The sequence below is a fragment of the Xylocopa sonorina genome, chromosome 4 (assembly GCF_050948175.1).
Source record: "Xylocopa sonorina isolate GNS202 chromosome 4, iyXylSono1_principal, whole genome shotgun sequence".
NCBI lineage: Eukaryota > Metazoa > Arthropoda > Insecta > Hymenoptera > Apidae > Xylocopa > Xylocopa sonorina.
Window position 1 is genome coordinate 11,312,146 of NC_135196.1, and position 16,558 is coordinate 11,328,703.

Sequence of the window (16,558 nt, forward strand, 5' to 3'; positions counted from 1 at the left end):
TGTTGTATACATTGCACGTGTTTATTTAAAATGAAAATCAAGAAGAACTCTGATGCAATAAGAGTACCGCCAATTAAAAAAGCTATAAAGGTTAAGCGTAAATCATCGGATACGGAAAATGAATCAACTGTGACGAAAGCAATAGAAAGTGTTAAAAAAATTTTGGAGGTTAGATGATACTTAAGTGTAACCTTAATGCTATGATACTTATTTACAAACAACTGAAATTATAAGTAAAAATGCTTTTCTCTTTTGTGTTATAGAAGAAGAATGTTAAAGCAAGAGACACGGTTGTAGCTCCAAAAGTAAACAGAACATACAGAGTTATTAAGCCCAAAAGGAAACCGAGGAACCGTAGAAAAAAAAGGGGTATAGTGTACGTAGGCCACATACCTCATGGTTTCTACGAAGAACAAATGACAGAGTATTTCAAACAGTTTGGAAGGGTAACTAATGTACGTCTTGTACGGTCAAAGAATGTAAGTACCGCCATTAAATATAACCTTCATTGCACAACTTTCTTTTTATTTTTTTAATCATATAAATCTAGTTGTTCACATCATGTATGTTCTTAATTGTGTCAAAAATCACTTGTTTATTCATATCGGTCTAAGTCCACTTAAAAAAATCTTAAAGTAAAGCTAAAACAATGGCCGCTTTAGATGTGTGAGAGAGGAACTAACAGGTTCATATCTCTTGGCCATGGAACTAGAGTTCCTCAGCGTGGCCATAATTGTAAAAGTTAATTGAACTGTAGAAATTTATCTGCCATATTTGTTAGGACTTTGTTTTTAATTTTGAGGTCTATAGTTTAGGCCATGTAGTAGGTATATAGACTGCATAATACAATATTATTATATATAGTAATAACATTGCATAGAAAAAGTAAGATGTATGGTGCATGATACATGGTGTCATACAATGTTTTAGAGTGGAAAAAGTTGTGGTTATGGGTATGTAGAATTTATGTACCCCAAAGTTGCAGAAATAGCTGCTGAAACAATGAATAATTATCTTATGTGTGGCAGATTATTAAAAGGTATGCGGAATTGTGTGGATCTGTTAGCCAAGTGTTCTGATATTGATATAAATTGTAATATTTTTATGTAGCTACATATATTCCACCTGAGAAGCAACATGATGGTTTCTTTACTAGAAGATCATGGACAAAAGATATTTACCCCAAAGTAATAAATAGGAAGAGAATAACTAGGATAAGAAATAGGAATATTAGCAATGAAATACATAGTAATTTTATACAAAGTACTAAACACAAATTGTCTGCTTTAGAAAAAAAATTGAAAGATAAAGGTTTTGACATGGAATTTAAACCAGTAAATGATGGTAAATAATACATATAAATATTATTAAAGTTAATTTTTGTATTAAATCTAAATATAAAAAGTCCATTTGTGTTTATAGTTATATATTACAGATCTTAAAATAAAGTATTACAGAAACATTGAACACATTCTTTCATTACATGATTTTATATGGTATATTATTTACAATTAAATATTGTGTGCAAAATATTTAAAATTAAGCAATAATTATTAGGAAACATTAAATTTTTCTGGTCCACTTTCCGGTCCTGTTTTTGTTCTCTTCCATTTCATACGTCTATTTTGAAACCATACCTTTACCTAAAAAAATCTTGGGATAATAATTAATATATAACTATATATGTACTATTACACATTTTGTTTCAACGATTTAGATACGTCGTACGATACTAATCCAAACACAGCGTTATATATGACTGTGATTTACTAAAATTATATACTATTACCATTAAGATTAGCCATTTAACATCTGTTAACTCTAATGGTATCAAGTTACCTGACGTTCTGTTAAATCCAAAGCAACTGCTATTTCATAGCGACGTAAACGTGTAAGATAGTTGCTATGCGCGAATTCATATTCAAGGTGTCGAATTTGATGCTTTGTAAATGCCGTCCTTTCTTTACGAGGTTTATCACCAGTTACTCTTCTATTTGGTTCTGAAATATAAACATTTTGAGCATTAGTAAATTATGGTAAATTGGTGGTTTTTAACAAGGCATGAAATACAATTAGAAAGGAGTAGTGTTGCGTGTAAAAAAATAAGGAAGAATGATTTGTAGACGTAAGTCACAGCGACGCGACATGGTGGCTTGATGAAAGTTACAACCCTTGATCTTCCGATATTCACAAATGAACTCCTACAGAGATCGAAGGAGAAAGAGAAGGAAACGAGAGTATTGTGGATGCAACTAGAAAATTAAACAATCTCGGGGGACCATGAGAGAGACGTAAATTGCAGAGTACTACGATATCTATGGTACGACCGCAGAAAGTTTCTAACTGATATCAATTTTTTTATTCGCAAAGCGGCGGTTAGATGAAAATAACTACATATTCGATGCGTCATTACCAAGCTGTTCCCGCGTGTCAGTTACTAAACGTGCCGCTATAATGTAGGTTGCCGGAATCGCAGGATCATCTGCGGACGATGATGTATAAAACGTGGTCGGATCGGTAGTAGAGCTCTTAGCCTTGCTTCCGTGCCGCTATCGCATCTACACTTGTTAACTGACGTCAATCGAACAAGTTCGCAAAATTCTACGATCAACGTAATTCTCTCCGAATAAGACAAATGCATTATACTCATACATATCCAAAATTATATTTTTCAGAAATATATATTTTGGAATATTGAAACGGTATGCAAAAATTCTCATCGGTTTCTAGCAGACCGTTAACAACTCACATTGCAACTTGGATTAAATGGTACAGAGAATGATTGAAAGTACTGCAAAAGCGGGATGATGGTGAATTATTGCAGAGTGCATTACATGTGTTATTTCATAATAATTTTACGTGATGTTAAATTTATTACACAGAGAGTAAAATCTTTTAATAGTTTCGTCGTTTATTACGCACGACGGTATGAAATGAAAATGATACAGTATGATTGGTAAATATTGAGACTATGCTGGCTCTATTATAGCCACATTGGCGACAGTAAAGTCATAAATGGAGGTAGTAATAAGTCAATTACTAACATCTTAATTCACAGGAGTGAAACCACATTAATGTCTGAATAATATTTAACGTTAAGAATTTTCGATACTGATAATATATTTAGAATTCTTACCACAATCTCGTTTTATCAGGCTTGCTTCTTTGTCAAAGAAATTCTCGTTTAATCCAATCATGTATCGTGAATTGTGCCATGAGTGACATTCGATCTTATTTTCAATATTTGGACCATTATTTTCGCACGATTGATTCTCCCAGGCCCGAAATACCGTGGTGGTCGTAGAGACTTGTCGATCTTGGTTTCTCTCGTAAATAAACTCTAGAGGCTGTTCTGTAGAATTTGTGTCACCCTTTTCCATCGATTGATCATTTGTATTTCCCTCGTTAGTAGCAAAATTTTGATGCGAATACTGCTCCCTCCTTTATATGAAAACAGCGATTTCTAAAGCACACTAACGCTAATTTAATAAAGGAATAGCAGTTAACATGGATGTTTCTGTACCTGAATATTCGATAGCTTCGATTCGCATTGGAATGTTGAACGTTTGCGGTATAAAGGGGTGGCAAATTAATTTCGCTTAATGTGTCAGCTGATGTTGAAATGTTGCAAGAATTTGATAAGTTGTTCCAAAGGTATTTGTGAGACCAGGAAGACTCTCCTCGATTTCCAGGAAAATAAGAGCTTTGAAGATTCACTTGAGAGGAAGATGTCATCGGGAATGTTGGGGGAGTTTCAAAAATATTTTCGGAATATTTTTGATCTATCGAAGCTACATCTTCCAAGCAAAACATTTCATCTGAAATGAAGGAAATACTGTCTTATTAAAGACGAGATGTGATATAAACTGTTATAGGGAGATATTATAGGATATTATAGGAAGAATCCCAGATTAATGGAACAGTATTTAGAAATAATTTGAATCTTACCTAATAATTCGCTCACGTAGGTACCTCGCATTAACCACTTTTATCATAAATATTAACGATTTTAAACTGTACTTGTGAAGATAACTAAGTATCAACGAATGAATCACATAAAACACTAATGTCACCACTAGTATTTGAAAAACAAGTTTAGTCTATTGTTCACCTAAAAATAATTCCACCCTTATAGTTGTTGTAATTGTGTAGGACGTATGTTGTAATTAAAAAGGAACTCTACTAGTGAATTGTGTTGGCATCAACTTGTAAATGTCAAATAAGCGCATACGTTCTTACTGGGGCAGACTAGTGGACGTCGAAGTGGATGTGCGATTGGAGAACATGAAATTTGTGGGACTGGAGTAGGGCTGGAAGATAGACAAATCTTACGTTAGAACTTTGTGAGGTTCAACCAATCCGAGTAGATCTGAATCAACCAGAGAGAAACGAGTGGTCGGTACATACAAAATATAGACTACTTTGGGCGTTAACTACGTTTTTGCGTTGTTTTCAAATTAGTCACGTTTAAGATAGAAGCGCACTGTTCGTTTTACATTGCAACATCGGCAGATTATAAATCTAATCGGACATCAGTGAAACGATGATAAAAAATTTAAGGAAATAAAATGTAAAGTACAATACATTCAACGTGATGCTTGAATGATTTAGAGCTTATATAAAAATTGTCTGTTTACGTTCAATTGCTACCTTTTCTTAAATCTGAGTGAGTGGGTCTTTAAAGCGTTTATGAAATCCAATTACAAGTAATGCAGATATATTATTATCTTATTTTTATAAAATTATAATATGTTGATGGTAAAATTTGACGAGCAGTGTTATTTTAAGTTTTGACAAGAAACATAATTTGTCTGCTATTATTTGTAGCCATTATTGCGTCAATGAGTGTGTAAATCAATTCAAAGCCCACCTAAGAAAACACGACAGAGTCCGGTGACGCGATGAAAATGAATGGTGACCTTCGTTTCTCGTGCCTCCTCCGAAGCTTGGGTTCTCTTCTTAGGCGTTCGCTACGGAAATCTCATTACTCACTCATATTATTTAGTTTCCCTTCTCAAGTCATTTGTATGTCCAGTAACGCACATCTGGGAAAGAACTTTTCTATTCGTACATTTTCAACGTTCGTTCAGGGCAGGAAACAGAGTTTCGTGTAATTCGAGAAACTGCTAAACGCTGGTGCCACGCAGTCTGTACGCAGATATACACGAGTAGAAGCATCAAGCATAGTTATCGTGTTCCTTTATTATAGTTATACTAAGTTATCGACGATAATGAAGAATCAAATCAATGTGCGTTATGATAAATAATAAGATATATGAGTGGAAACGATATAGTATGGCTGTGAATTAAAATGTAAAGGACTTCGCAGGATTTTTGGAACAGGATAATTCTAATGACACGAAGAAAAGAATTTGCAGGGAAGTTTTTTATTGTTCGTGTCTAAGTAACAATAAGAATTACTTTAACGTATATGTATGTACATAGTCGTATAAAAATTATTTCAGGAAACATCGAGAAAGTCAAGGCTAAGGGAATCTCTTGGTACATAGTTTCCGTCCATAGTATGTCCGTTAAAATTAAAATCATTGCCACATTCGCAGTTCAGCGGGTACTTTCATGTAATTATTATTTCTTCGTTAAATTAAATATAGATTAAACTCATTTAAATGTCACATTTGAAACTTATTCAATTTTAAAATTCATCGATTTATTTTCGTCAAATTCTTCAAATTCAAATGAAGCATTATGATTGCAATCAAGTCAGGCATTAAATTCATATCCGAAACTGATGTACCAAACGGATGGACTAGAGTTATTGCATACTTGTAACAAAATTGTTTTAATTAGAATACACGGTGTAAGGTATGCAAATGATTCAAACTTGTATATAATTAATACAATATTACAAATTACTGTCAATTATACATTATTGCTTCACATTTCAGCATGATTGTCATTCTCGCAACTACTCTATATTCGTACTTTCTTTTATTTTTAATTGTACTCTTTTAGTACAAACCGTCTCTGCGACTTTTGTGACAGGTTACAAGGAAATGCACAGAAATCATTCTCATACCAGTCATTCAATAGTTTACATAGAAGAAGTTACGTAAAAAGTGAACTAGTAACTAGAATATCGACATTTTAGCTCGCATTGAATCTTTCTTATATCGTTTATTATAAATTAAAATCTTGGTATATCAATGATCAATATGAATTAAAATGATATGCTAGGTAACCAATTTACCGACGCTATGCAACCACTTTGAGGCGAACTGTTGAATGATCGAATGATTGCAAGGTGCTAAAATTGTTGGGACAGTTTGTACGTTACTTCTAAAATATGATGTATAATTTGTTTGCTAATTAAAGGGTAGTCAAATGTTACATAAATTTACTATAATACTCTTCATATAATAATATCAGTATCTTAAAAATGATAACATTTCCTTTAATCTCGTAAACAATCGATCTTACATATTTCAACGAGTAATCTGTCGCTGTTACATTCAAGTATTTATGATAAAATTATGCTTCACAGTTGAGTTACATTTGTTTGAGGAAGCGTACACGAACATACGGATTCATGGTAGTTAAAGTTCACAGCAGGCTTCAGAAAAGTAAAGATGTACATACGATGATCAGCCAGGCGTTATTGTATATTCTGCAAAAAACTATCATCGTGGAATTTCTCGACAATGTTCACTCGTGTACACCAAGATTTTTAGTTGCTCGTTTACCGACCACCATACATCGTTACATATCAGTACAACATCAGAAACGTACCATATTTACCGTTCAACTTCTTTCATTCAGATCACTTCATTTTTTCCTCATCCGTTCACGTGTATACAATGTCCATGAAACGCAAAAATATGAAAACTCCGTTTGGTACGTTTACGGATATGTATACCTGTGTATATACTATATACACATATGCGTTGGATATTTTCAAGCATCGCTTACTTATTTCACAACAATAGCCTAATCATGTATATTGAAAATGTTAGTTGATCGTTTACAGTGTTCGAGGAATTGTACTCCTCGAACGAAGAGAAGGGAAGAGAAAGTAATTTCGATGGAATTTTATACGATCGTATTCCAACTGACTTCACTATACGAATCAGCATTTTGAGGAAAATGATAAAAAAGACGAATCACACTGACTGTACATGTATGTATGCTATTGGTCACCGCATATGCTCAATGTTTCTCGAAGTTCAGTATCATCTATGCTCGTCGAAGAACGAAGAAAACGGATTACTGGCGACGCTACCAAACGTGCCAGTATCCTCGAGCTCGTAGAGTAATCAGCGTTGCTTCCGTTCCTCGTTTGTGCAGCGATGGCAGGTACGATTGAACAGACGCCTGGCCTGTCAGAGGAGACGTATATCACCGCAGAGTAGAACGCAAGTTGAATATGGTCGAAGTAGTTTAAGCAACCATCTTAGCGACCGGAACAAAGGAATGTTGGTTGCGTACTCGAGTGTTATATGACTCCGCCATCGTAACTGTATCACGAGAAATTAGTAAAGTTTATCGTTCTCACTGCGCCCCCACGACATGATCACGTCGATCGATCTTTAAACGCCACGACACATGGTTCTTGGTAAACGGGGAAAGTGTCGCGTTGCTCGGGTCGAACGAATGGAATTTCGAAATTTTCTTAGCAAATATCGTCGGAAGCGTCTCGACATAATTTCGTCTGGATACGTTCGATCTGCGCTTATCAGGTTGAATCGTATCGGTTTCTTCATCGAAGAAGATCCGTCCCTTCTCGAGATCTTCGACGACCCTTCCGATTCGATCGACGTACTCGATTAGCGTCTGTACAAGACACTAGACCGCCGTGGAGGCTTTCAATTTTCAATGCCACTTCGCTTTTTGCGCTAATATGTCCGCTCGAAGTTTTTGCGCGAAACAGATTCCCAGAATCTGAAAATAATATGGTTTAATTGACGGGTGAAATCGAATACGCGACAAAGAGAGTTCTGCTATTAATTTGTGCTTGATCTTCGTCTGTAATCCCATTTGTAATTCCTGAATAACTGAAATCAAATCGACTATGATACAAACATTGCGAACGAAGAAATAGTTATTCACGGTGGCACAAATTAATGGAAGAAATAATCCTCTTTGTCGGTCTCTTGCAATGTCTATTAGATTTACAAACATTCCGGTGCGTATACATGCCAAAATATATATGCTATCAATGCGACATACATATATATACGTATGTATATATATATACATATGTGTGTTACATTTGTGCAAAGTAAATATAACGACACTGTGTGTTCACTTAATAATTTTTTCACGAACACGTTACACTTATGTTTACTTTATAGACTAAGAACTTGAGATCAAGATACAAGATTTATTCAACGGTTTATTCGATCTTTACGTTATCCGATAACGAATGGATCGTTAAAGAATGTAAATAATAAATGTAACAAAGGTGTTGCCCGGTTATTGTAGAACGAATACGAGGGTATGTTGAAATACCTGTGCGAATGCTGTACCAACCGCCCCGGTGACAATCGAAAGAAGATTCCGTTCCATCCATTCCTCCCCAGCTTGTACACAACCTTTCTCGTAAATCACTTTGGCAACTTCAAAGTTCTGTAAAACAAACGCAATTGACTACTTTCGCTTACCGTTGCGTTCTGGAACTTCGCAAATGTAGTTGTTAGTCCACCACGATTTGGCAATAACAGCATGAGATCCGATGATCGTAAAGAAATTAGCAGGTAGAGGGAAAAAGCGTAAGAGCGTCTTCGTCGATGATTGTCCATGTACGTTAAATCTCTCCTTATTCGAGTGGTTTATCGGTATGAAAGTTAAATGGAGTAGGAGATGGATACGGATTAAAAGTATTAATACCTAGCTGACTATATCCAATTAAATGGATTCTGATTGGTAAGCAGTCAACCAGAACGTGAAACATTTCTCGCGATAGGAGAAATACTTTCAATCGCATAGGAATATATTATATATATTTATTTTATCGCGAAAATTAATCCTTTGCACTCAGCGCCTTCTCAGACGTTAGCTAACAGCAACAGCGATCGCTAATCAATATCGATGTTCTCTCAGAAGTGACGTTCGAGTGATAACGTAATGTCAGAGAGGACATCCGAGTGTAAAAGGGTTAAATAGCCATATGTTTGCTTGGCATTCTTCGTTACGCTATATCTATCGGAACTGTGATCTCAGTCTGGGAAAACCATAACGTTGACGCTGGTACTGTAACGTCAGACACAAGGCGTCGTCAAGGACAGAAATATGGATTGTAACTGACGATTGGTTTTTAATCTAGAAGGTCGCAACTAAGAATAAGAGTACGTTAAAAAATTTAACAAATGTATACCCTCTTTAGAGGTAATACGATCGGTGGAAGTGTTTTCGTGTGATGTTCGTAAGTTTGCATCGATTTTGCAATTAAACTTGAAGTTATACTTACCATTTGAAATGAAATGTACATTAAATATGTATGTAAATGTATGAAATATTCCTTTTTTTCAATATTCTTATATATTTTCAATCTTTCCGAGTACTTACTTGTTTGTACGTAGCCACGCGCTTAGTAATGCTTATTTTTCGTTTGCATACAGACGATATTGTTACAACAGCGACACAGATTTTTAAACGATGTGCCTCAAGCAAAGTAAATATGAATGGTAAGTATAGTTGAACATATATAAAACACGGTACACGTTATATTCACATGCGACATCATATTCGTGATTCTTTGTTTTAACTAAATGGTACATCGTTAAGGAAATTTCAGCTGTCTTAGGATAGATACGTTCCCAGATCATGCGTCGAATATGGTTTCTCTTAAACATTCTGGTAAACGGTATAATTACATGCTTCAAAGCGGACTAATGCTTAAATTAATTTGACATCGTTCGATCGTTTCGTCATTCTCTTTCGATACTATTATTTCAGTTCCTTTCCTCTCTGCTCCACTAAACACGTCAGGTAAAAAACTCTACAAATCCTGGTCTAAAAACTGATGTAAGTTGCAAATTTATTGTCGAGCTCCTCTGAATGTCTATAAAGGGACATTGATTTACTGAGTGAAAAATAGAACTGAACAATTTGTTAGTATTAAGCCAGTAGATCAGTGTCAGATTTTTCTACAAATTAATGGCAGATTCTTAGTCCAGATCTGACAGAAGCACAGTAGACCTGCTGCGTGACGTATAACAGATTCGTGGCACAAATGTAGCAAATTCTACTTCTTTTCCTTTTTTTTAATGAACTCATTGCATTCTTGTTTACTCTGTTTCTCTAGTTAAAGGAAAAAATAACTTGCATACAATATTTTTATTAAATCATTAATAAATATTTATTTTTCTTTAATACATATGTACAATATAATTCCAATGTTTAATTTGATTTGTACTTACAGTTTTTACAAAACAGTATATGCACTATAAACTATAGTAATCCACGAATATATCGACTTATTCTAGTATGAATTAAATAATTCCATTAAGAAATGCCGAACACCGTTCAGTGTTGGTTCAAAGCAAGCTCATAATGGAAGATGAAAGTGTTGAAGTGCAAGAAAGTCGTGGACAATATGACATTTTAAGCAATGACGTTTCGAGGACCATGGTGCAAGTAAATCCTGAAATCACAGTGAGAGAGATTGCTATAGAACTTGCAGTAAGTGCATTCACTATTACATCTGCAACTTAAACATAATTGTATGGTAGATCAAATTTTCATTTCGAGGCAAGTTATACTCGTTGAATTCTCGACGAAGCAGTACTTGCGATTCGATACTCAATCTATGAACTAATTCAAGGAGGGGTCTGGTATTGGCCCCACTTGCTAAACTATCAACTTCATTCACAATCTAAGTCAACTTGCTAATCTATTCAACATACTTTGTTAAATGAGCTTGAATGCTGTGAACTTGTTCAAACATGCTTGCTGTTCAAATTACGATACCGCCATGCATTGTTTCGGTAAAGGAATATTCTGTGTTTGTGCCGCGCATCTGCTATAATCGATTCATGTGCCAGGTCTGCTGCGCTTCTGCTGCGAATCTGCCGTACGTCACGGACATCCCAATAGAACACTACGTTTTTCTCTTTTGCGCTTGCGGACGAAGAGACGAAAGCGGCAACAGCGGTATAACTATGTACTCTTACCACTACCAATCATAAGTCGATACATCTGTCCATTTTTCGAGCCGTTACTAAAAAGTGTAATGTGCAACTAGAGTGCTCTTGACCGTCGCCAAAGAACGTTAAGGATGCGAGCTACAACTAGAATTTGACTGTCTCTAAAATTTGTTTCTTCTCTTGAACTAAATACTCAAACATCATTTTTTAATTTCGCTTTAGAGTGGATTCAACAACGTCTTGTTTCGTTGAGAGAGATGCTGGAAAAAGTGCAGACAGCGTTATTTCGTTAAACTGCATCGTTTCACAAGAGAAAGGATTGATTTGATTGTACCGTTGCACTAAGTATAATTAACGGAGCAGGCAATTAATGTCGATCGATGCCAAAGTAATCGCAGAATTTGTACAAAAGAAATTCTGTGGAGAGAAAGTTTGAATCCTCGTTTAATACAACGAGCTGGTTCTAGTAGAAATGTACCTGTAACAGCATAGCGCTGACAACAGTACCAGCGACAGGTACGAGGTTCAACTCTAGCCATTCTTCGCCTGCTCTTAGACAGCCTCTCTCGTATATACTCCTTTCCCCGGTCTGCGTTTCATGGATGGGAAAGAGGAGAGGCGGGTAAACAGACCGATTAAAAAAACCTCTACGATAGTTTTTTGCTTCGAAGATTTAGGATTACGTTGTCGTGTCTGCACCGAATGATAGATTGATATTGCATCTTTTGAAAGCAAAGCCTTCGATGCTACTTAATACCTCTCGATTTTCGTCAGATTTTCAGGTATCAAATTTCTACCCAAATATGTATCGCAACTACAAGTAAAATCATTAATAGAAATTGTACCATCGTTCCTGTGCTACGAAAATCGCTCGAGAAATTTCTTGAGTTTTACTATTGTACTTTTTTCTACTGTAGCCTATAATATTGTGCATGTAAATATAATAAGTAATGGATCTTACAAACCCTCCTCTTTAGAAATAAAAGTAAGCAAACGAAGGGTTTAGGAAAAACTTCTGTTAGCACTTTATCCAGTATACTCCGCTCTAACTTATCAGGAACGAGTGTTGATAAACGAAATATTATATGTGAAAGACATTGTTAAGAAGAGGCAAAAATGAAATATTATACTATCTAAATGATGGCAGAAAGAATGTAAGCGATGATAAGAACTAGTGAAAATGAAATATTTCAAAACGGATGAATGCTGCAATATAGGGTACAAATAACATAAATATGTAAAGAGTAATCTTGCAAACACGACAAGTAAGAGCTCATGTAGTCCAATGTTTAGCGTTAAGTATGATGAAAAGTTAGGAAAGTTACTTACATAGCCAGGTTTTCTAACATCATAGCCGCACTGTTTGTTTTTAATTATTTCCTGAAAGAATCGAAAAAAAACTGATTGAAATACAATGAAAAGTAATACAGAGTGAAGCATAAGAACCTGACAACTTTTTTTCACTAATTGAAACTTTGTAATTTTTCACATATTGTTAAAAAATGTTACTGAAATTCGCGTAGATTTGTCTGCGTTGTTTAAATGTTGAAGAATATTGTTCGTTGTTGGACCCGATGCTAGGGTGAATCAGGTTCCTATGCCGCTCATTTAGTATTTTTAAATGTAAGAGAAAACGCAATAAAATTTTAGATAACCATCGAGATCTATACTATTATTTACATGCAAGTAATTGTTGTACTTTTAAATGGAAAATTACATTTGGTTTTCGTTTACAACAGCTAAAAGGCACGCCACATGCTTCCCTCGAGCCAATGTCGCTCGATGAACAATTGAAATAATTGTTACGATCCCAGTCTTTAGGACCCTCGATGCCGCAACACTGTAACTGTGAAATCGACAAATACATTTTATCGAATTTTCATTGCAATCAATTGTCATGCAACTCCATTTTTACGAAACATTTAACATTTTATTATCTGATATCCTTTCGTTTCATGCGTTCGCACATACTTGCATACTGTCAAATTTTATTTCTAGAATTTATATTTCTATTTTCAAATTACGTTCAGAAGTAAAATATTCAACATAAATATTTAAATGTTCATGGTAGTTTGGTAGTCTAGGACTAAATTTGACACTTAATTAAATATGGCGTACCTCAGGCGATTGCAGCTTACAAATCGCTGCCAGATTGTTTTTAAATAGAATACACGATGATATGACACATACCCAATCTTCTTGAATCCAATCAATGAGATTCTGTTGATCAGGATCTTCTCTGTAGTGAATGATGAACGCTTGGAAACCGCCAGTAGCTTGCGATTTTATCTGCATATGAAATCATCATATTTAATAGTTCTAGCATTAACAGTAAGTTACAAATGGTATAAGTTATTGTCAGAAAACAGTTTGACTAGAACAAAATTTTGCCAAGCGTTTCTCTGTCACAGAAAGTCACAATTTAAAAATTCAACTATACATATAAACAGACTCTCAATAAAACTTACCCAGTCTTTAAAAACAAAGCCTAAAGCACCGACTGTCATCTCCAGTAATAATAATAATGCCAGGAATATCGCATACTGGAACGAATTCGTTCGTATTAAAATAAGATTGTTAATATAAGTATTGATCTTTTTCTCTACTAGTTATTGTCTTACAACGACTTTTTATAGAACGGTAATTACAATCCATAGAAGACTTTCTATTCAATAATCGAAATTTACCGTAGCTAGGAGGCACGTATTCTCCCTGAGTGCACCAACGCATCCTGTAAATCCAATGATGAATGTCACGGTACCTGTAACAAAAGAAAACTTACTCGTATTGGATACATGATACTATTCATTATTAAAACAATATCTTCTCTTAAATTTAAGTATACTATTCATTCGCTAGAATGTATTTAAAAATGAAGTTCTACTTTGTACAGATTAATATAAGAAAGCTTGAAATTTATATTAATTAATATTACTACAAGCAAAATTAATAGAAATATTGAAGGAGAAACGCGTAAGAGTGGACGGACATGTCCATTTTGACTTGTACAAAAAACAGTAGCAGAAATCGCAACTTACCGACTAGAATAAGGATAAATGCTGGGTCAAGCGCAACGTTCGTCAGCCTCGACAAATTATTGAATGTGTCTTTTTCAGTCCACGCCCAAACGCCTACCGCCATAATGCCCAAACCCAGCCACTGGAATTGGAGAACACGAAGACACGATTAAAAATCAATAGTAACAAACGTACACGTGCACAAGCCACACAGATACATCTCAAATGTTCGATCCGCCTATCTTTCTACCTGCTAATTCTTAATTAACTAAGCCGATTATTCTTAATTAATTAAGCAGATAAGATACCAGTAGTACATACGTTTCGTGTTAACGCTATAACATACAGGGAGTATCGTAAAGGATTTAGAGCAGAGTTTCTTAAACCATGCACGCCTGAGTATTCGATAACGCTTCTCTTACAGATCCTTGCGGATCTTAAAAGCTTAAAGATTACTATTAACCACTCGTATCCTTATAAATCAAGACCATTACCACCGACTTATTTCATCAACGATTGAGGGCACGGGTGCACGAAGAACACAAGTGCACTTACCCTCCTTATGCGTCCGAGCGCATCATCTAGCCGTCCATACCTGACCTACATTACATACATACGCCAAGTATACTCAGAATTAAATATCAGACAATAATGAACACTTTTAATGGTTTGTATTTCATTGCTCGGTATTTTTGGTAATCAAATCTCGAGCAAAAGTTGATTTACTACTTAGATAATACTGACCAAAAATCGATTAATTGATGTCTGTAATAATAATCACAGAAGCGAGCAAGCTATTGAGGGAAGTTATTACTCATGTACACGGGTACAAGAGCAAAGACATTCGAGACGCGCTAGAGACATTCGAGACGTGTCGAGGTATTTTTTAAATGCTCTGGGAACAATCGTTAGGAGCGTCTTTTGTTTTTGAGTACACGGAAGCGGAGCGCGAATTGGGTGTGGCTTGCCGTTATGTAGTTGTTCGTTACGATGCGACACCGTGAATCTATGTAGCTTTGCGATCGGGTACAGTGTCTCATCTTGTATCGAAACGCATGTTTAATTCAGGTAATTGCGTTACGCAGTTTATTATTGCCATTAAATTAGATACGATTCGCTAACGTTGTTTATATAACGATGCTAACTCGAAAGAACTACTTTGTACTGAGAAAGAAAAGAGGAAACATATGTATCGTACACGTTGAACAGCGTGGCGTGATTTGTAACGGTAGAACTATCCTATTACAAATCGTCGCTAGCGATTCCCTACTTTCAAGTCTGGTTACTTTTATTTTTCAAACTATTTGGCTCTATCACTTTTCATTATCGCGCTCTGCTTTATCGTTTACGTATCTTCTAAACACAGGTCGTGCTTAAATGCGAATGGACACTGTGAAATTAATGAAAACGAGAGAATCGCTTATGGCTAGTCGGAGCTACATTTAGAGTGCGTCGTGCTCGCGAAAGAGGATACACTAATAACGTTCATCATAATATTTTCCGGTGGCCGGAAGGTGAAATTTCACACAGGCGCGTTGCACTTATTCGTGTACGTGATTTGTGGCCACAGGGTCGTCGAACCTCATTTTGCGCGTGTCGATTTACAGCTATTATTAAAGTACACTGTAAACAAATTAGTTAAGAGGACGGTGATACGATTATTTAATTTCTTTTTAGCAGCATATGTGTATACGTACTACTATCCGGGCATTGTCGCAAAGAAAGAAAAGTTACTTGAAATCCACCCCTTTTACATGTTATCCTGTAGAGTATTGTAAGATTTTCAACGTGAAATTTCTTCTCCTATAATAAGGACGGTAGATGATGGGGGACTAAGCGGTGTCGGTTAATCTCCCCACAACTTGTCTCTGTCTCCTACTGTTAGCGTTGTTACGTGGCAAGCATGTTAATTCGTAGTATGCACTTGTGTGGATAAAGTTTAGAAGGCTAAAATAACGGAAAACACGTAAATCTATCTAAAAGTTTACTGAAATAAAAAATTGATAAAGTAAGAAATTAATTACCAGTGATCTCTATTCAAATAAACCATTTAATAAACTCGCGGAAGACAACTGTAAAGTTAATTGCAAAGCGATAAATTAGCGGAAGCTTTCATAACGCAATATAAAAGTTTCCTCTACGCAGAAGAATCGATGAAATCAGATTTATTTGGAGCAAAGGAAACCCATGCCATGGCGGTTGGTTGCGCTGGTTAGAAACCGGTTTTCAGAGGCAACTTTTGTAATAAGATTCCTCAAAGTGTCAGCAATGCGTGAGACAATGGCAATGAGGGGCAACGGCTACGGCATCGAAAGTAACGTGAACGGAAATACCGAATGTTTTCGCGTAGAACAATATACATATCGATGCTCATTGGACACGTGTAATATAACAACGCCATAAAAAAAGCCATGTATTTATATGTACGTATTCCATACT

At 35.5% G+C, this 16,558-nt stretch overlaps 3 protein-coding genes and 1 long non-coding RNA gene across 6 annotated transcripts in view; 2 read left to right on the top strand and 2 right to left on the bottom strand.

The window, feature by feature from the left end:
* LOC143423291 (MKI67 FHA domain-interacting nucleolar phosphoprotein-like) overlaps positions 1–16,558 on the top strand; it is a 20,826-nt gene continuing 4,268 nt past the window's right edge. Inside the window, exons 1-4 of one of the 2 annotated variants that reach the window (XM_076894512.1) lie at positions 1–168; positions 264–479; positions 931–1,039; positions 1,111–1,382. In XM_076894512.1, coding sequence (XP_076750627.1) covers positions 31–168; positions 264–479; positions 931–1,039; positions 1,111–1,352 — 705 coding nt within the window. In that variant the 5' untranslated portion in view covers positions 1–30 and the 3' untranslated portion in view covers positions 1,353–1,382. Of the gene's footprint in view, positions 169–263; positions 480–930; positions 1,040–1,110; positions 1,468–16,558 lie in introns of those variants that run through there. The other variant, XM_076894511.1, reaches the window with a different exon arrangement.
* On the bottom strand, positions 1,420–4,418 carry Btn (buttonless). Its single transcript, XM_076894508.1, has 5 exons — positions 3,949–4,418; positions 3,524–3,818; positions 3,137–3,441; positions 1,840–2,000; positions 1,420–1,643 (listed from the first exon to the last, which is right to left on the bottom strand). Exons 1-5 carry the CDS (start codon positions 3,977–3,979, stop codon positions 1,554–1,556), a joined length of 882 nt encoding a protein of 293 aa, XP_076750623.1. The 5' UTR covers positions 3,980–4,418; the 3' UTR covers positions 1,420–1,553.
* Positions 7,773–16,558, bottom strand: part of Tsp26a (Tetraspanin 26A) — a 9,944-nt gene continuing 1,158 nt past the window's right edge. Inside the window, exons 2-10 of one of the 2 annotated variants that reach the window (XM_076894510.1) lie at positions 14,141–14,261; positions 13,790–13,863; positions 13,571–13,645; positions 13,293–13,391; positions 12,820–12,948; positions 12,432–12,482; positions 11,581–11,691; positions 8,467–8,583; positions 7,773–7,896 (exon numbers count right to left, since the gene is read on the bottom strand). In XM_076894510.1, the coding sequence (XP_076750625.1) occupies positions 7,828–7,896; positions 8,467–8,583; positions 11,581–11,691; positions 12,432–12,482; positions 12,820–12,948; positions 13,293–13,391; positions 13,571–13,645; positions 13,790–13,863; positions 14,141–14,261 (846 nt within the window). In that variant the 3' untranslated portion in view covers positions 7,773–7,827. The remainder of the gene's footprint in view (positions 7,897–8,466; positions 8,584–11,580; positions 11,692–12,431; positions 12,483–12,819; positions 12,949–13,292; positions 13,392–13,570; positions 13,646–13,789; positions 13,864–14,140; positions 14,262–16,558) is intronic. The other variant, XM_076894509.1, reaches the window with a different exon arrangement.
* LOC143423292 (uncharacterized) overlaps positions 15,732–16,558 on the top strand; it is a 10,151-nt gene continuing 9,324 nt past the window's right edge. The window contains exon 1 of the long non-coding RNA XR_013101810.1: positions 15,732–15,744. This is a non-coding gene — a long non-coding RNA (uncharacterized LOC143423292). The remainder of the gene's footprint in view (positions 15,745–16,558) is intronic.